We start from the raw sequence: 18,280 nt of genomic DNA, 5'->3' as shown, positions 1-18,280 counted from the left end.
AGTATATCTTTAGATCTGGACCAAGTAGGCTTGGTAAGAGTACAATCTTGAATTTAGGCTTACTTATCCAAGGAAAGCATCAGAAACTGACACGTTTCTACTCACAGTGCCTTATCCGAGGTATGGATAAGGCATTCTGCAGCCTGGCAGACCTCAACAGTAGATGACAACAAGGAGCTGAAGTGAGCACGCCCAGTCTCTTTTCCCAAGCTCATTAGGAATAGGAGGAAGACCAGGAATATTTGTCTTGGGAAGTGTTTTCACATGAAAACATGTGAAGTAAGAATTGTTACCTCCAATAATATCCTCTAGTTTTCACTTCTCTTAAGCCACTTTTAAGCTTACTTTTAAAAAACTCTTTTTATGGAAACTTACAAACAATATACAAAAGAAATGAAAATAGGGTAATGTATCCCATCATCCAGCTTCAATAGTCAACATCTTGTGGTTCTTATTTAATATATCTACACTTTTTGTGGTGGTGGTTTTCTTTACTGGAGTATTTTAAAATAAATTTGAACTTATGAAGTACTTCAGTATGTATCTCTAATAGTGAGGAAACAATCCTATAATCTTCAAAGTTATTGGGAAAGTACATGAAGGAAATGCAACTCATGCTCCTCCCCTTCCCCTCTTGTGCTTATTGAATCATTTGGATCTCTTTAAGGCTTCCTCTTTACTTCATCCCATGCTTGACACTGTCCTGCACTGGTGTTTATTAATTTTATTGCATTTTTCTGATATAGGATTTAATGTACTGCATTTTAAAATCATGGTTTTCTTAGTAAGCAAAATGGTATGTATATCCTTCTCTTCTGAATATGACGTAATTGGGTTTTTCTCTTCAAAACCATTAAGAAACAGGAACCACAGTTTTTGTTGTTTGTCTGGTTTTGACAGGGAAGAGGGAATAGAAGCAAGGCAAAAAAATGTTGACTCTTCTGCTTGGGAGGCTGAGTGTTGCATAACTGCAGTTGCAGGATATAATAGTTGAAAACTCAAATGTGAAATGGCTATGAATTCGTATTTGAGGAATGGTATTTTAAAGCAGGTCACAAGGCAGACTGAGCTTCAGTTGAGGATTTCTTCAGGGCATTTGTTTTTCATTTAAGGTTCATTTAAGATTTTGTTAGATTATTCTAGGAGTTCTTGCCAGTACCAAAAATTTTGACATACGAGGACATTGCTCTTCACACATATAATGTTCATTAAGATATATCATTTGTAAATTTTACCATTAAAAAAATTTGTAACTCTTAATCATTTTAGGTACTTTTATAGACAACTTCTACTATTCTACAGCAAAAATCCTGCTATGATGGAAAAATCAATATTTTGTACAGAACCAGCTTCTGATCTACTAACTCTTAAACAGAATATCAACATTTATCTCTATTTGAACCAGTTACCTAAAGGATCAGCCCAGATTAAGTCACAATTGTAAGTATTGTGGAAGTAGTCTTAAAAGCAAGTATATACAGCTATATATATATATACAGCTATGCTGTATATACTGAATATGCTATGCTGTATATTCTGAATCCCTAAAACAGTAGACAGTTAACTTCATAATTATCCATATTCTTCCTCTAGCCGTGGGTTGTTATTTGTGGACTGCAAGAGCCCCGAGATCCTCCCTTCTCATTCACTCAACCTAGTGTGTTACTACCACTTCAGTGCACAGCTACGTTTTCTTTTCTTTGATGTTGGAAATCCTGTACTACTCCTCCTTTTAAGACTTCATTAACATTAGGAAAGTATGGATTTATGTACTATTCATACCCAGAAACAGCACTTCAAATGCAGTTCTGTTTTTCTGGGCAAACTGTGTAAAACTTCATTATCTTGATGAATGGGTAGCTGAGGTAGCATGAAATTTAAGTAACACACTTAAACAGAAAAAGGAACATAAAATTCACAAGTCCACCCATCCAAAGATAACCACAGTTAATATTTTGGTAAAAAATCCTTTCAGTAACACCTTTGAAATGAGGGCAGTGAATGTTCCCTGGAGAGAATCAAGAAAAGTAAATTCATATTTTATTGTTTTAACATGTTGTACTGGGGACAATTCTTGAAAAAAGCTAGGGTTTATATTCTGTCATTTCCTTCATTTCGTAGTTTTTAAAATTTCCATACAGAGGAAATAACTTACACATTATGATGGAGGGAAAAAAGTTTTTTTAATTTGAATTTAAGAGACATAGCATGCAGTGATGATATGAAAATTATCTGTGCTGGTAGCTCTAAATATATTATGATTAATTACTCTGTTATTAATCTTGTGGGAACCAAGTCATTCGATTCCTTCCTATTTTATGTTTTCATCTGTTTCTGGAATTAAATGTCTGGAAAGTTAAACATTTTAGAGTACAGTTTTAAGTACATGTAGATTTTACAAGATGCATTTATTTTTAAAGGAATAAAATTTTCTTTCTCTAGACGTCTTAATCCACATTCTATATCTGCATTTGAAGCTAATGAAGAACTTAGTCTCCATGTGGCTGTTGAAGGAAAAATTTATCTGACTGTTTACTGCCCTGCTGACGTTGTTAGTAGAGTAAGCAGTATGTCCTCAAGTGACAAATTGACAAGATGGGAGGTACTTGGTATACAAGGAGCGTTACTAAGTCATTTTATACAGCCAGTTTATATCAGCTGTATACTTGTTGGTGAGTGTAATTTTCTGTACCTCCTGGCTTCTTTTCACTAAGTAAATTCACTGTGTTTTATTTACCAGTATAACATCAGCTTTTGCATCCATGAAGTTTTAAGATCAAAACACAGATGCACTGTATGGTTGGAATGTTCATGACAGTTTGTAGTCAAACTTGGTATACTGTTTTTGTTATCTTTTCAAGAGGACAAGAATTGATATTTTAAATTAGCCAATTATGTGCATTCCATCTAACTTTAGCTTTTGTTTGCACAGTATTCCATTTTTTCCCTTTATTTTGAGAGAAGATTCTTCCTAGAACTTCTCAAACCTGAAAGCTTATCTAAATAGTCCTTCTTGAAAAAAGAAAAAAGTTAAATGCCCATTTGGGGTCTTTCTTACCCTTATCCCTTATTTATATATTTGGTTATGATCTGGATCTTTTTAATCTGTCAAGTGAGGAGGAAGTAATTACAGTGCAAGGGAAATATAGATTAGTAATTTACTTCTTTCTTTGGCTAGGAGTATTACATAATGTTGGATTTATATTTCAATGTTTTCTCATTGATAAACTCTTTTGGGACTAATTTCCATAGTTTTCACAAAGCCTTGGTGTTTCAAATCTTCAGTTAACCCTTATGAAGCTATTTAAAACCATGCTCGCTTTTTATTTTTGGTAACAGTTTCATGTACAAGCTTTAGGTCCTCATCTGGGCAGTATTTTTTAAGTTGTACTATTTCTGTTATTTTTTTCTAGGTATTTTATTACCATTTCTTTGGAAATATCTCCTGTTCCGTATGCATGCAGGGTTTCGTATTTTCTTGCCACTTTTGGCTTTTAGATAAACTATAAAGAAGGAAATGGTTACTATTTGCTTTTTTTTTAATATTAAGCTAATTTTATTTGAATAGGATATACATTACCTGATTCAGATGAAAAGATTAAAAAGTATTCAGTGAAAAGTCTCCTTCCCATCTTAATATCTCAGGCACCCATTTTAGCTCTTAGAAGTATCCAGCATTACCAGTTTCTTGTTTGTCTTTCTAGATTAAGTTTATGCTTATAGAAGTAAGTGCATACATTCTTTTTTTAAAAAACACAAATGAAATTATACAATTCTTAGTTTTGTGCATCTTACTTTTTTTTCAGTACATTGTATCTTGGAAATCTTTCCATATGAGTATATAAAGAATCTCCTCGTTCTTTTTTTTTAAATTTATTTATGATACAAAACCACATACAAATGCAGACATTCTTATCATATGATTGTTCTGTTCTTGTTATATAAGATAATATATAAGATAATATAAAATAATAACACACACTATCATCACATAGTTGTATGTTCATCATCATGATCATTACTTAGGACATCTGCATCAATTCAGAAAAAGCAAAAAAAAAGAAAACAGTTAAAAATTCATACATACCAAAACCCTTACCCCTCCCCTTCACCGATCACCAGCATTTCAATGTACTAAATTTATTTTAACATTTGTTCCCTCTATTATTTATTTATTTTTAATCCATACGTTTTACTTGTCCGTCGATAAGGTAGACAAAAAGAGCATCCGACACAAGTCTCTCACAACCACACAGTCACACTGCGACAGCCATATCATCATACAATTATCTTCAAGAAACATGGCCACCGGAGCACAGCTCCACATTTTCAGGCAGTTCCCTCCAGCCTTTCCATTACATCTTAACTAGCAAGGTGATATCTATTTAATGTGTAAGAATAACCTCCAGGATAACCTCTCGACTCTGTTTGGAATCTCAGCCATTGAAACCTTATTTTGTCTCATTTCACTCTTCCCCCTTTTGCCAAGAAGATTTTCTCAGTCCCTTGATGCCAAGTTCCAGCTCATTTTGGGATTTCTGTCTCACGTTGCCAGGAAGGTCCACACCCCTGGGAGTCATGTCCCACGTAGAGAGGGGGAGGACAGTGAATTTGCTTGCTGTGTTGGCCGAGAGAGACAGGCCGCATCTGAGCAACAGAAGAGGTTCTCTGAGGGTGACCCTTAGTCCTAATATTAAGTAAGCTTAGCCTATCCTTTGCAGGATTAAGTTTCATATGAACAAGCCCCAAGATGGGAGACTCAGTCTATTGCTTTGGCTGTCCCCACTGCCTGTGAGAATATCAAGAATTCTCCACTTGAGGAAGTTGAGTTTTCCCCCTTTCTCACCATTCCCCCTAGGGGACTCTGCAAATACTTCCCTGTTCACTGTTCAGATCGCTCTGGGAGAATCTCCTTATTCTTTTTTTTTTTAACATGGGCAGGCACCGGGAATCAAACCCGGGACCTCTGGCATGGCAGGCGAGAACTCTGCCTGCTGAGCCACCGTGGCCCACCCTCCTTATTCTTAATGGCCATATTTCTTTGTATGAATATAACATTTTATTTAAATAGTTCAAGGTTGTTGGACTTGTAGATGATTTGCAATGTTTTGCAGGTACTAGAATGCTATAGTGAATGATCTTTTACATTTGTTATTCACGCATATAGAAGAATATAATATGCAGTAGAGGTGCAGGTCAAAGATGTGTGCATTTGTAATTTTGAAATATATCACCAAATTGCCCTCCAACTTATATTCCCACTACCATTGTATGAGAATATGTACCTGTTGTCCTACACCTTCAAAAGTGGTTCTTTCTAACCGTACTTTTCCCAAAGTTGTATCCTTGTGTATGAGGAATCACTGTTTGACACAATGCCTTAGATTTAATTTGGCTAGTAAAGTTCTTCTTTGCCATGCTTTCTTTTAGTCAAGCTAAGTACTCTTTCAAATATGAAAGAGTCTCCTTTAAGAAAGGCTTTTCTTTAGTTCTTAATAAATGTCTGTGAAGGATATAGGGATATTCCAGGAACATGAATTAGCCCTGAAATACAATCAAAATCATACTCTAGATATAGTAAATAATTAATGTATACATATATAAAGGAAAAAAAAGGCATTTGTAATGAAATATTATAATAGAATATTAATAAATGTGATTTTTTCTATAAAAATTAGCTTCTATCCCATTAAAACATGTAGGTGAAACTATTTGATGTTTAAGGCTTCTTATGAGGAATTTGATTTATAGATTTTTTTTCTTTTTCCAAATGTGTCTTACTTTTTTAAGTACAACCAATCTCATCCCATTATGGTTTGTAGGTAATGTATTTCCTTTTTTTTTTTAACTTTTCATTTTGAAATACTTGCACAGTAAGAGAACAGTAACAAAAATAATACACATCTGATGCAGAGAAATCTAGCAGATCCTAACCCCTCTGGAAGCCAGATTCACCAAATTTTATATTTTGCCATATTTGCCATATCATTCTATTTATCCGTCTCTCTTTCTGTCTGTATATTTATCAGTCCATTTTCTGAATACTTGAATAAAGATCGTATACACCAGGCTCCTTGAACACTTACTTAATACTTCCATGCACCTTTCCTAAGAACAAGGATATTTGCTTATGTAACCACTTTTATTGCAGTGAGTCAAGAAATTTAACATTCATGTGAAACTTGCAGTCTGTATTCCATTTTTTGTCCCAATATTATAGTTTTGAGCCTTTTGTCCTCTGTTGTTAGCTCTCATCCAAGTAGTATTTTGTGTTTGTCAGTCTCTTTAGTCGCTCTTTTATTTTTTATTGTGAGAACAATCTATACAGCATAAACTTTGCTGTCTCAGTTACTCCCAAGCATAAAGCTCAGTGGGGTTAATCGCATTTACAATGTGGTGGCACCATCACCACCTTCCCTTACTAAAATTTCTCCCCAGAGAGAAGCTCTACAGCCATTGTACATTAACTCCCTGTTTTCTCTGCCCAGCACCTCTGTACCTCTAAATACTGTTTCTTTGAGCTTACATATTCTCTGATACTTTCTTTGTAGTTGCCATGGGGCTTAAATTTAACCTCCTAAACCTGTAACAGTTCTGTTTGCTCTTGTTTGCTTTGATAACATCTTAACTTCAATAGTATATACAACCTAAGTTCCTATTCCCCTCTGTCCCCCACCTTTATGTAGTTCATGTCACAGATTACATTTTATGCCTTTATCTTTTAGGTTCTGTAGGAAGTGAAAATTGAAGTTACAAACCAAAAAATACAGTAGTAATGATATTTATATTTAATCACATCTTACCCTAGCCAGAGAGCTTTATTTCCTCATGAGGTTTTGATCTGTGGTCCTTTTCCTTTCAACCTACAGAACTCTCCTCAGTATCTTTTGTAGAGCCAGTCTGTTGGTGACGAACTCCCTCAGCTTTTGTTTATTTGGGAATGTCTTACTCTTGCCCTCATTTTTGAAAGACAGTTTTGCCAGATACAGGATTCTTGATGGGCGACCTTTTGCTTTCAGCACTTTAATAATATCATCCCACTTCCTTCTTATCTGCATGGTTTCTGATGAGAAATTGACACTTAATCCTACTGAGGTTCTCTTATATATGACACATTGCTCTCTCTTGCAGCTTTCAGAAGGCTCTCTTTATCTTTTGTGCTTGACAGTTTGATTATAACCCAGCACGGAATCTATTTGAGTTGATTCTGTTGGAGACCATTGAGCATCTTGGAATGTATATTCATGTCTTTTGTTAAATTTGGAAAGTTTTCACCCATTTTTTCTTCAAATATTCTCCCTGCCCCTTTCTTTCTTCTACTTCTGTGATTCCCACAATGCATATATTAGTATACTTAATGGTCCTCAGGTATTTCACCTCTTTCTTTCTGCTCCTCAGACGGAATGATTTTGATCTCTTATATTCATATTCTCTGATTCTTTCTTCTGCCAGCTCCAATCTGCTGTTAAGTCCCTGGGAAGAATTTTTCATTTCTGTTACTGTGGTCTTCAGCTCTTTTTGGTATCTTTTTATAATTTCCGTCACTCTATTGATACTCTGTTTGTATTCATCCGCCTTGTTCCTGATTTCCTTTATTTTTTTTTGTCCTGGTTTTCCCTTAACACTTTGAACATATTTAGGACCAGTTTTTTTAGTCTTTTATCTGGTATGCCTCAGGTCTGGCCTCCTCATCAGTGATTTCTAATGCTTTAACCTTCTCCTTTGTCTGGGCAATCTTTTCCTGTTACTGTGTTTTCATATTTTAATGTTTTATTGCTGGAATTTAGATTATTTAGGGTCAGTTCCTTAAACTTGTCTCCAGCTAGTCTGAACTTTACTTGAATGTCGGAGAAACATGAAAGGAAAAAAGAAAACACCTTTTCCAGTGTTTCCTGGTAGACCTATTGGAGTGCTGTCCTTCAGGACTCCTGTGAATTTAAAGAATACTTCCTCAGGCTGACACCAAACTGTGCCAGATTTACATGCTCCCAATATGTGCACAAGGATTACTCTGCTCCCTCCAGAACTGGGACCAGGAACCAGCACTTGGAGCTGGCTCCCTGCTGAGTTACTTAGAGAATGGAATTGGGGCAGCAGGGCAACAGGAGATTTTACCACTTTTAAGTAGCCTTTTTCCTGATTCACCATTTGCCCGCTTTCTGCAAGCCTTTGCCTGTTTTCTGGAGCTTCAAGAAAGATGTTTCTACTAGTGCTTGTTGGTTGTTCAAATCCATCTCTCTACATTTCCTTTTAAATCTATCTCTTTTGTGCATGATAGATACAATGCCCAGTCCTCAACCTTACTTCTTCCCAACTTTTTTTCCATGTCCCTGAATATTTTTTTAATTTGACTAGCATTCATTTTTCGGTATTATCTTGTAAACACTCAAGTAAAAGGAGGGCTTAGAGAGAGGATATTAAAAGTAAACTCGTGTCCTTTAGATCATTTTCTAGAGCCCAGGAAGTCATACTGAGTTTTAGTAATCATTTCAACAATTCCAGTAATATGGAAACAAAATGTGTGATATGTTTAGTGGTGTATAAAAATTCTCTTATTGTGAGAACCTCTAACCTCCTAAGGAGAAAGGATATCAGCTTTTATTATTTTTTTATATAGGAAAGACTACTCCCTAACTTCTATTAGAAGTTTTACAGCTGACTTACCTTATATTTATAACATTGTATCTTTCTGAGCTTTCTTCTTTTGCATTTATGAAAACTGAGAATGAAAGCTTTTGATGTTCATTTTAACCAGGCATGGCCATTCCATAAATTACTTTGTTTTGTGAAACTGGAAACTATGCTACAGGAACACTCGTAATTTGTGGCCTTCAGATTTGGCCGGGAAAAAAAAACTCATTTTCACCACTTATTTCTAAGCCAGATTTATATTCTGCATTTTCTGTAATTTCGTATTGTAATAAGAGGGAATCAAGATAAAATGACCCAATTTTCCCTAGTAGAACTGTAAAAAATACCAGTTTCTTTCTGAGTCAGTTCTGGTTCTTTGTTTTTATTCACTGTAATGCCTCACCATCATTCTCTATATAAGATTGTTTTTTGAATACAATTGACTGTTTATTAACTTGTGCTAGGTATGGCAACAAATGTGGAAGTAGCTTCTAAGAACGTAGAAGTAAGAGAGAGAAGATTGCAAGATTAAGGATAAAGAAGTGGGCTTTAGGCAGTTTTTCCCATTATTTATTGGCATAGTCTTTTTCTTTTGATTTAGAACATCTGTCTTTGTTTTTACTTTCTAGGTGATGGAAATTGTAGTGACACTAGAGGACTAGAAATAGCTATAAAGCAGCGTGTAGATGATACTCTCACTTCAAAACTTCCAATATTTTACTTGGTCAACAGACCTCATATTAGTTTAGTACCTTCTGCATATCCACTTCAAATGAACTTGGAATATAAATCCCTGAGTCTGAATTGGGCACAAGGGGACATTTCTTTGGAGATTGTGGATGGCCTAAGTGGAAAGATCACTGAAAGGTTAGAATTGTTCCTTCTTTTAAAATCACATTATTTAAGCAAAAGAAGATAGTTTGATTGCATGTTTTCTTAGTAGTCTAACTTTTGACTCTTATTTATTGAATTCTGAATAGTAATAGTAATTACTGAGTATGATTTAGTTGCAGACATAATACAAATTTTTTTTTTCTGATGCAAAAACTTGCTTAGAGAAGTTATCTGACTTACTCATGTTACATAATGAATTATAGAGCCAGCTTTCAAATCCACGCAATCTGGCTCCAGAACCTGTTTTTCTGGTGTTGTTTGGTGGTCATTAATATTAGAATCATATAGTGTGATAATTAAAACAATTGAGATTTTCTTACTGAATCTGAATTTCTGGATGTGGGTCTCAGGAATCTCTTTTTTTTTTGCATGGTTTTCCAAATATTTTTCGTGGACAGTGAAGTGTGAGAACCATTGTATAAGTACACTGCTTTCTCTCAATTCTTATAATTTATTTGAGTTAGGCAATATTGTTCTTTCTTTAAGCTAGTATCACTCCTCTTTGATGTTTCTTTATAATATCCCTACTATCTAGTATTGATTCATACTAAAGCCCTTCTTTTAATGAGTGTGAATATACTCTGTAATGAGAAATTAATGATGTTAAAAGTCTAGTGTTTAGAATTGCTTTCTTCCTGAAGAATGGACTTAAATAACACACAGAAATGTTTCTTGTTACGATTTTAGTCAAGAATAATACTGATTATTTCAATTAGGATGAGTTATGATATATATGATTTGGATTAGCATAAATGTTTTAAGGTTAACAAATTCAACTGCACAATGCAAAATACGCAATGTTTAATTTCATGTAAAAGACATCTGAAGACAAGCAGTTCAGGGCTACTGGCTACTTACTCATATTCTAAGGTGTTCTGGGCAACCCAGGGTTCTAAGTTTGCTTGCTGCTGCACTATCTTAGATCATGGCTTGACTCCTCAGTGTCACTTCATGGTCTGTGATCGCTCCTGAAAACAAGTCTATATGTCAGGTTAGATGAAAGAGGAAAAACAGAAACGCAAAAAAGGGTCTCTTCCGCTAACCTGACTGGAAATTTTATGTAACACATCAACTTAAATCTCATTAGCCTGAACTTAATTACATAGCTGCAGAGAAGGTTGGGAAATGTAGTCTTTTATTTTATTCCAGGTGGCAATATTCCCAGCCAAAAATTACGGTTCTGAACTTTCAGAATATAACTATTAAATCAGCATTTTTTCTTTTCCTCTCATGGAAATAACCCTACAGCAACAAGGAGAATGAAAAAAAAACCTAACAAACTCCATTTTCAGCAAAACTAGCACAGATAAATCTATAGACTCCAGAATACAATAGCATCTGAAATGGCCATAGAGCTTCATAAAAGAAAGTGAAAAAAATTAAAAAGACTCTTGAGAGGGCCTCTCTATATCAGGTCTCAGAAAGCACCAAAAAAAAAAAATTACACTTCTTGAAGATTATGGCCCACGTGAAATGCAGGAGCATCATCAATTTGCAGCAGTGGCTGTAGGAACTGGGAAAGGTGACAGCAGGAACCTTTCACAATCCAGTTTTAGATCAGGTGGAACAGTTAGGGCTACCCAATAGTGACTCAAATAAGCCATTATTTGCAGGAATCCGTCTGTTTCTGTGGCAGCAGAGGAGCAGTTTGATTATAAAAAACCAGCTAGTCTTATACACTCCTTTAGCATTCGCCTCAAGAATATCATGCAAGTAGCTATCTGATTGAGGAAAATCTATCTCATTTATATTGATGAATAGAGTAAGAAGAACTGGCAGAATACTAAGATGAACAAAGAAAATAATGAAGAAATCAAAACTTAGTAACAGACAACACCCTCCAGAAAAATGGTGCCATGGAGCAGGTAGAGTGAAAAGAAAATGTACTAATTTTTATCAATGCTCTGGTAAGGAACTAATAAATATTTTTTAAAGATATAGGTTAATACGTGCTTTATAATGAGTTACTAGAAAAATAACCATTACAACCAAAACAATAAACATTAAAATAATAGAAAAAAACATATATACCTGTCACTAAAAATGCAATATGACAAGCGCCACCTACTGGGCAGAATAAGAAAAACAGAACCCAGAGATTTCACAGAAAAATCTTTCAACCTGTTGGGTCCAACACCCAGGGAAATCTGACTAAATGCCCAGACGCCAGCAGAAGATAACGGATCACGCTCAGAAAATTGAAAATATGGCCCAGTCAAAGGAACAAACCAATAGTTCAAATGAGATACAGGAGCTGAAACAACTAATGCTGAATATACGAACAGAAATGGAAAACCTCTTCAAAAACAAAATCGATAAATTGAGGGAGGACATGAAAGAGACATGGGCTGAACAAAAAGAAGAAATAGAAAAACTGAAAAAATCACAGAGCTTATGGAAGTGAAGGATAAACTAGAAAAGATGGAAAAAACAATGGATACCTACAATGATAGATTTAAAGAGACAGAAGATAGAATTAGTGATTTGGAGGATGGAACATCTGAATTACAAAAAGAAACAGAAACTATCGGGAAAAGAATGGAAAAATTTGAACAGGGGATCAGGGAACTGAAGGACAATATGAAGCGCACAAATATACGTGTTGTGGGTGTCCCAGAAGGAGAAGAGAAGGGAAAGGGAGGAGAAAAACTAATGGAAGAAATTATCACTGAAAATTTCCCAACTCTTATGAAAGACCTAAAATTACAGATCCAAGAAGTGCAGCGCACCCCAAAGAGATTAGACCCAAATAAGTGTTCTCCAAGACACTTACTGGTTAGAATGTCAGAGGTCAAAGAGAAAGAGAGGATCTTGAAAGCAGCAAGAGAAAAACAATCCATCACATACAAGGGAAACCTAATAAGACTATGTGTAGATTTCTCAGCAGAAACCATGGAAGCTAGAAGACAGTGGGATGATATATTTAAATTACTAAAAGAGAAAAACTGCCAACCAAGACTCCTATATCCAGCAAAATTGTCCTTCAAAAATGAGGGAGAAACTAAAACATTCTCAGACAAAAAGTCACTGAGAGAATTTGTGACCAAGAGACCAGCTCTGCAAGAAATGCTAAAGGGAGCACTAGAGTCAGATATGAAAAGACAGAAGAGAGAGGTATGGAGAAGAGTGTAGAAAGAAGGAAAGTCAGATATGATATGTATAATACAAAAGGCAAAATGGTAGAGGAAAATATTTTCCAAACAGTAATAACACTAAATGTTAATGGACTGAACTCCCCAATCAAAAGACATATACTGGCAGAATGGATTAAAAAACAGGATCCTTCTATATGCTGTCTACAGGAAACACATCTTAGACCCAAAGATAAACATAGGTTGAAAGTGAAAGGTTGGGAAAAGCGATTTCATGCAAATAACAACCAGAAAAGAGCAGGAGTGGCTACACTAATATCCAACAAATTAGACTTCAAATGTAAAGCAGTTAAAAGAGACAAAGAAGGACACTATATACTAATAAAAGGAACAATTAAACAAGAAGACATAACAATCATAAATATTTACACACCGAACCAGAATGCCCCAAAATACGTGAGGAATACACTGCAAACACTGAAAAAGGAAATAGACACATATACCATAATAGTGGGAGACTTCAATTCACCACTCTCATCAATGGACAGAACATCTAGACAGAAGATCAATAAAGAAATAGAGAATCTGAATATTAACTATAAATGAGCTAGACTTAACAGACATTTATAGGACATTACGTCCCACAACAGCAGGATACACCTTTTTCTCAAGTGCTCATGGATCATTCTCAAAGATAGACCATATGCTGGGTCACAAAGCAAGTCTTAACAAATTTAAAAAGATTGAAATCATACACAACACTTTCTCGGATCATAAAGGAATGAAGATGGAAATCAATAATAGGCACAGTGCCAGAAAATTCACAAATACGTGGAGGCTCAACAACACACTCTTAAACAACAAGTGGGTCAAAGAAGAAATTGCAAGAGAAATTAGTAAATAACTCGAGGCGAATGAAAATGAAAACACAACATATCAAAACTTATGGGAGGCAGCAAAGGCAGTGCTAAGAGGGAAATTTATTGCCCTAAATGCCTATATCAGAAAAGAAGAATAGGCAAAAATGCAGGAATTAACTGTCCACTTGGAAGAACTGGAGAAAGAACAGCAAACTAATCCCAAAGCAAGCAAAAGGAAAGAAATAACAAAGATTAGAGCAGAAATAAATGAAATTGAAAACAATAGAGAAAATCAAAAAGACCAGAAGTTGGTTCTATGAGAAAATCAATAAGATTGATGGGCCCTTAGCTAGATTGACAAAAAGAAGAAGAGAGAGGATGCAAATAAATAAGAGCAGAAATGGAAGAGGAGACATAACTACTGACCTCACAGAAATAAAGGAGGTAATAACAGTATACTATGAACAACTTTACGCTAATAAATACAACAATTTAGATGAAATGGATGGGTTCCTGGAAAGACATGAACAACCAATATTGACTCAAGAAATAGATGACCTCAACAAACCAATCACAAGTAAAGAAATTGAATTAGTCATTCAAAAGCTTCCTAAAAAGAAAAGTCCAGGACCAGACGGCTTCACATCTGAATTCTATCAAACATTCCAGAAAGAATTAGTACCAACTCTCCTCAAACTCTTCAAAAAAATCGAAGTGGAGGGAAAACTACCTAATTCATTCTATGAAGCCAACATCACCCTCATACCAAAACCAGGCAAAGATATTACTAAAAAAGAAAACTACAGACCAATCTCTCTAATGAATATAGATGCAAAAATCCTCAATAAAATTCTAGCAAATCGTATCCAACAACACATTAAAAGAATTATACATCATGACCAAGTAGGGTTCATCCCAGGTATGCAAGGATGGTTCAACATAAGAAAATCAATTAATGTAATACACCATATCAACAAATCAAAGCAGAAAAATCACATGATCATCTCAATTGATGCAGAGAAGGCATTTGACAAGATTCAACATCCTTTCCTGTTGAAAACACTTCAAAAGATAGGAATACAAGGGAACCTCCTTAAAATGATAGAGGGAATATATGAAAAACCCACAGCTAATATCATCCTCAATGGGGAAAAATTGAAAACTGTCCCCTTAAGATCAGGAACAAGACAAGGATGTCCACTATCACCACTATTATTCAACATTGTGTTGGAGGTTCTAGCCAGAGCAATTAGACAAGAAAAAGAAATACAAGGCATCAAAATTGGAAAGGAAGAAGTAAAACTATCACTGTTTGCAGACGATATGATACTATACGTCGAAAACCCGGAAAAATCCACAACAAAACTACTAGAGCTAATAAATGAATACAGCAAAGTAGCAGGTTACAAGATCAACATTCAAAAATCTGTAGCATTTCTATGCACTAGTAGTGAACAAGCTGAGGGGGAAATCAAGAAACAAATCCCATTTACAATTACAACTAAAAGAATAAAATACCTAGGAATAAATTTAACTAAAGAGACAAAAAACCTATATAAAGAAAACTACAAAAAACTGCTAAAAGAAATCACAGAAGACCTAAATACATGGAAGGGCATACCATGTTCATGGATTGGAAGACTAAATATAGTTAAGATGTCAATCCTACCTAAATTGATTTACAGATTCAATGCAATACCAATCAAAATCCCAACAACTTATTTTTCAGAAATAGAAAAACCAATAAGCAAATTTATCTGGAAGGGCAGGGTGCCCCGAATTGCTAAAAACATCTTGAGGGAAAAAAAATGAAGCTGGAGGTCTCGCGCTGCCTGACTTTAAGGCATATTATGAAGCCACAGTGGCCAAAACAGCATGGTACTTGCATAAAGATAGATATATCGACCAATGGAATTGAATAGAGTGCTCAGATATAGACCCTCTCATCTATGGACATTTGTTCTTTGATAAGGCAGTCAAGCCAACTCACCTGGGACACGACAGTCTCTTCAGGAAATGGTTCCTAGAGAACTGGATATCCATATGCAAAAGAATGAAAGAAGACCCATATCTCACACCTTATACAAAAGTTAACTCAAAATGGATCAAAGATCTAAACATTAGGTCTAAGACCATAAAACAGAGGAAAATGTAGGGAGATATCTTATGAAACTTACAATTGGAGGCGGTTTTATGGACCTTAAACCTAAAGCAAGAGCACTGAAGAAGGAAATAAATAAATGGTAGCTCCTCAAAATTAAACACTTTTGTGCATCAAAGAACTTCATCAAGAAAGTAGAAAAACAGCCTACACAATGGGAGATAATATTTGGAAATGACATATCAGATAAAGGTCTAGTATCCAGAATTTATAAAGAGATTGTTCAACTCAACAGTAAAAAGACAGCCAACCCAATTACAAAATGGGAAAAAGGCTTGAACTTAAAAATGGGAAAAAGACTTGAACAGACACCTACCAGAAGATGAAATACAAATGGCCAAAAGGCACGTGAAGAGATGCTCAATGTCCCTGACCATTAGAGAAATGCAAATCAAAACCACAATGAGATATCATCTCACACCCACCAGAATGGCCATTATCAACAAAACAGAAAATGACAAGTGCTGGAGAGGATGCAGAGAAAGAGGCACACTTATCCACTGTTGGTGGGAAGGACTTAAGGGCAAAGACACAAACGGACATTTGCACACCAATGTTTATAGCAGCGTTATTTACAATTGCAAAGAGATGGAAACAGCCAAAATGTCCATCAACAGAAGAATGGCTAAACAAACTGTGATATATACATACGATGGAATATTATGCAGCTTTAAGACAGGATAAACTTATGAAGCATGTAATAACATGGATGGACCTAGAGAACATTATGCTGAGTGAGTCCAGCCAAAAACTAAAGGACAAATACTGTATGGTCCTACTGATGTGAACAGACATTCGAGAATAAACTTGGAATATGTCATTGGTAACAGAGTCCAGCAGGAGTTAGAAACAGGGTAAGATAATGGGTAATTGGAGCTGAAGGGATACAGACTGTGCAACAGGACTAGATACAAAAACTCAAAAATGGACAGTACAATAATACCTAATTGTAAAGTAATCATGTTAAAACACTGAATGAAACTGCATCTGAAAAAAAAATGCAATATGAGCTTAAGTCATTTATTTTGGCCCAATGTATATCAAGTGATTAGAAAAAAAAAACAGAAATTGTAATATTATAGAAGGTGGCATTTAGCCCCCAATGCATTAGTAAGATAAAGGACACTTTAGCAATATAAAGGGTGTAATTTACAGTGATGACGAGCTTCTCTTGTTCTGAGTAAGATGAGAGGCTATGTAATAGAACAGCCTTCCATCAAACTGAGGGGCACAACAGACCAAAGAATCAACTCAGACAAGTCCAGCTTGCAGAGGAAGATAGAGGGTTTATTGGGCAGTTTACAAGGGGTTCTTGTCATCAACAGTAGGAGGAGGAACAGCAGCTCTTTGCATGATGGTCTGCGTTGATCAGAGTGTAAGGTAGAGTTTTATAGTGGGCAGAGACAGAGAAGGCACAGAGCCAAGAGAGTGCATGCACATGATTAACTGTTTCTTAATGTTTGTCCCTCTGGGCACAACTTCCATGAAGTTAACCTTGGGAAAAGATAATGAAGGTACAAGCTGAGATAGTACGTACAGGAATGGGCATAATTGCTGACAGAGTTGGAAGAGTTGGGAGAGATATTAGGAAAAACATAGTAATGTTTTTGCAGCAGAGTTAACGGCTTCAACATTAATAATGTTTTTATTAGTGTTGAACATACAGAAAGAATGAGGAAAAACAGAAGCAGTAGTAGCAGGGATTATAATTCATATGAACAAAACAAGCAAAAATATAGCACTTTTAAATAAGAGTAAATTGATTTGATTTACTCTGTACTGTAAAATATACAAATCCATCTATATTTTTCAAGAATCTACATAACATTGACAAAAACTGACTGTATGTTAGTCCACAAAGAGAATATCAAATTTTTAAAAAGCAGAGTATCTAGTGATGAAACTATAAGTAAAATCAGTATACTCGGAGCTTCTTCACTTGGAAAAAAACAAGGCCCAAAAGGGAAACACAAACTAAAACAACAAAATATTTAGAAAACAAGGATATTAAAAACACTACATATGAAAACTGGGAAGATATATGTATATAGTTGAATCAATGTTGAGAGGAAAAAAGTCAAAATCTTAGATGTTTATATCAATAAAGAAGTAAATTAAGTAGAGAGTGGGCAGTGGTGGCTCAGTGGCAGAGTTCTCACCTGCCATACCAGAGACCCAGATTTGATTCCTGGAGCCTGCCTATGTCAAAAAAATCTCTCTTATAAAGAAAATATAACTTTTTTAAGTCTCTGACTGGATTTAATCACTAAATTTGCTAATGGAGTAAACATGCCTTTTGCTTTTTAAAAAAAAAAAAATAAGTAGAATGAAGGAATTAATAAAACAAGAAATGTAAATTAAAGTGCTAAGAAACAGAAAAAAGGTAAAATTAATCTTAAAAAGTTGATTCTCTGAAAAATCACTAACCAATGTCATAAAATAATAAATAAGGAAGTAATAACTCAGAAAAAGAATATTAAAATAACATAAACTACTCAACCATACAAGTAAATTTGAAAAGCTAGATGAAATGGGTAAAATTCTAGGAAAATATTTCTAAAACTGGGACAGAAGAGAGAAAGAATCTAAGCAGATTGATTTTTCATAAAGTTGTCAAGAAAGTGCCCTAATAATTAATTCAA

General features: G+C 35.0%; 1 protein-coding gene across 4 annotated transcripts in view; it reads left to right on the top strand.

The window, feature by feature from the left end:
* Positions 1-18,280, top strand: part of ADAD1 (adenosine deaminase domain containing 1) — a 55,100-nt gene that overhangs the window by 20,412 nt on the left and 16,408 nt on the right. For all 4 annotated transcript variants that reach the window (XM_077140144.1, XM_077140143.1, XM_077140141.1 and 1 more), the window contains 3 exons: positions 1,270-1,440; positions 2,443-2,672; positions 9,261-9,498. In XM_077140144.1, coding sequence (XP_076996259.1) covers positions 1,270-1,440; positions 2,443-2,672; positions 9,261-9,498 — 639 coding nt within the window. The remainder of the gene's footprint in view (positions 1-1,269; positions 1,441-2,442; positions 2,673-9,260; positions 9,499-18,280) is intronic.

The sequence above is a fragment of the Tamandua tetradactyla genome, chromosome 22 (genome assembly GCF_023851605.1).
Source record: "Tamandua tetradactyla isolate mTamTet1 chromosome 22, mTamTet1.pri, whole genome shotgun sequence".
Classification (NCBI taxonomy): Eukaryota; Metazoa; Chordata; class Mammalia; order Pilosa; family Myrmecophagidae; genus Tamandua; species Tamandua tetradactyla.
Note: the sequence above shows the minus strand (reverse complement) of the source record. Positions and strands in the feature narration are given on the sequence as shown.